The following is a 2961-nucleotide window of genomic DNA, read 5'->3' on the forward strand; positions in this document are numbered from 1 at the left end:
GGGCTGAACCGTCCGAAACCGTAGCAGGAGCCACGTGATGCTCTCCAAGGGAATGAACGCTTTTTAGAAGTTTGTTTTCAGACTAATTGCAAACTCTTCTTCTCTTACAATGTTGCACAGGCTTCTTTCAAATGCAAATACGTTTTTCGGCTCTGGACTGGAAATACTGGCGCTAAGAAAAGTTCTGTCACTCATCTTGAACTGCGCTTGAAGGACGTAAGAATGAATAATCAATCGATGACAGGGAAGACCATGGTCCCGACCATCCCGTCTATTATGTTCATTTTCGGGGTGGTTGGGAATGTCATTGCCATCGTGGTTCTTTGTAAATCTCGCAAAGAACAGAAAGAAACTACGTTTTACACGCTGGTGTGCGGACTGGCAGTCACGGACCTGCTGGGCACACTGCTGGCCAGTCCGGTCACCATCGCTACTTATGTGAAAGGCTCGTGGCCCGGAGAGGACCCGCTGTGCCAGTACTTTGGATTCACCTTGCTTTTCTTCTCTCTGGCTGGGCTCAGTATCATCTGTGCCATGTCGGTGGAGAGATACATCGCTATCAACCATGCCTACTTCTACAATGACTTTGTGGACCAAAAACTGGCCGGTTTGACCCTCCTGGCGATCTACATCTCCAACGCGGTTTTCTGCGCCCTGCCGATTATGGGCTTTGGACAGGTGAAGAAACAATACCCGCAAACATGGTGTTTTCTGGAGTGGAGGAGCAACATCACCAGCGATGCCGCCTACTCCTTCATGTATGCGGGATTCAGCTCTCTTCTTATTCTCGTCACTGTCATCTGTAACGTGCTGGTGTGCGTGGCTTTGATCCGGATGCACCGACGCTTCGTGCGCAGGATGTCGTTGGGAACCGATCTGGGGCGTAACGTGGACCCGCGCAGGAGGGGACGCAGCTTTGGGCGTCTGGCCGGCGCAGAGATTCAGATGGTCATTCTGCTCATAGGCACGTCGGCAGTGGTGCTTATCTGCTCCATCCCACTTGTTGTAAGTTCTCTTTCCTCCGCTCTCTGTGGGTTGTTCTATCCATTACGCACGTTTTACGCACAGCTCTTTCATGCACAAATGTCGCTCTTTTTGTACATGAAGCAAATTGGTCATGTATTTTTACCCAAATCCTAATGCATCTGCAAAATTAAAACAATTTATTCGCTAATTCATTTTACACTTCCATGCTGTTTTTAAACCAGCTCTCCACTGTTTGCTTATTCGATCCATTGCATACGTTTTGCGCATGGAGCAACTTATTCATGCAATTCGGTCTAAATCCAAGTATACTTCCTACAGCTGCACACTCACACACATTTATCCCCCCACTCTGCATGTATTCTCTCTTCCCTTGCAGGCTCAGGTGTTTTTGAATCAGTTGTACAAGACTCCAGTGGAGCTGCAATTGGAAAAGAATCCCGATCTACGAGCAATACGCTTTGCCTCCTTCAACCCCATTCTTGACCCCTGGATCTACATCCTGCTCCGCAAGGCTGTTCTCCTCAAGCTCATCGAGAAAATCAAGTGTTTATTTTGCAAGATGGGAGAACGGAGGCAACAGAGGCAGGGGAACTTTCACTGTATAGATGCTCATCAACTCTCCTCGGTCATCTCCAACCGGGACTCAAACTCCATGGTTTCCCACGACCTGCATGGCATCACCAGCAGCTCCCAGACCTTCCTCTACCTGCCAAAGGGATGCGAGGTGTGCACGGGACACAGACTCTCTGGTTCTTTTTCGCCTGAGCAAGGCAGCGTTGAGGCTCAGGACAGAGAGGGGGCGAACATAATCAGGGACCTTTCAGCCCCGCCATGCCCAAAAGACCGAGCACTTCAGGTGTCGCTGAGCACTGAGGCAGTGGAGGAGAAATGCATCTGAAAGTTCTGAGCTCACTCTGTGGCAGATTGTCCACTGGATGACTTCTACGAAACCAAACCTTTTTTAAACCTCTGAAAAATGGGGGAAGGCACATTAAGAAATGAACTCTCCTTGTGAAGTCAGCACATGAAGAGAGCGAAACTGTTACAGCACCCAGCTACCTCAAGTGATGACTGTCTCTGACTGTGTGAGCAGTTTCCCCAAAAATGTTGTTCCAACAGAGATGACTTCTTCATGACTCAAGTGTCAGTGATGGAAAATATATCAAAGTATTGAATCTGGTCCTTATGAGTAATCACTGGCATGTGTGCTGCCATTGTAAGGACTGATTTGTTTAACAAACTCTATTGTACAGTGCTTTTTGAAGGACATATTGTGTTAGTTCCATGACGAATGTACACTGCAGTATTATTATTGGTGAACACCAACATTTTTGTTCCTCGGCCCTGGAATGCTCACAAACGCCATCTCAAATTATGAAAACCTTGTTTTCCATCTTACAACGAGGGTACAAAGATTCCTGTGCTATTGTTATTAACTATTTCAATTTGAGTGGGAACATTGCACATTTTTTCCATCGCTACAGAAAATGTATTGTAAATCAGTGAACAGATGCGGCTTAATTGGAGTATTAAGATGAAGATATTTCAACACACCTGTTAGCTTGAGAAAAATGGTGTTCTAACTGATCAATGTTGTGTAATATATAATATGTAATAAAAATATTCTTCTCTAGGAGAAGGTTCGAGTTAAATAAATCACAACTCCAAAGGGATTATCCACCCTAAAGAAGTATTTGTGCTCTTATGTAAACTGTTTTAGTCATGTAGTTTTACCAGAACTGATCCTCATGAATTGTTATCTTCCAGCACTAACATTTTCATTTCAGCAATTTTTCTGCTGATTTTTTTTTTTTACTCAATCACTGAATTGTTTGGTCAAAATGTCAGACAGTTGTAAAATACTCCTCACAAGTTCTCTGCAAATAGCTCGCTTTGCCAAACCAGCAGTCAGTTTACAATGATATAAGCTGGTACCAGCAAGTCTTTGCCATTAACGCTTAAAATCAGCACAAA

The 2961-nt window shown here is 45.0% G+C and overlaps 1 protein-coding gene across 1 annotated transcript; it reads left to right on the forward strand.

The window, feature by feature from the left end:
* Positions 1 to 222: 222 nt before the first annotated feature.
* Positions 223 to 1885, forward strand: ptger4a (prostaglandin E receptor 4 (subtype EP4) a). The gene is made up of 2 exons (XM_070833700.1): positions 223 to 1005; positions 1364 to 1885. The coding sequence occupies exons 1-2, from the start codon at positions 223 to 225 to the stop codon at positions 1883 to 1885; spliced, it is 1305 nt and encodes a 434-aa protein (XP_070689801.1).
* Positions 1886 to 2961: the final 1076 nt, after the last annotated feature.

Source organism: Pempheris klunzingeri, chromosome 7 (genome assembly GCF_042242105.1).
Source record: "Pempheris klunzingeri isolate RE-2024b chromosome 7, fPemKlu1.hap1, whole genome shotgun sequence".
Taxonomy (NCBI): domain Eukaryota; kingdom Metazoa; phylum Chordata; class Actinopteri; order Acropomatiformes; family Pempheridae; genus Pempheris; species Pempheris klunzingeri.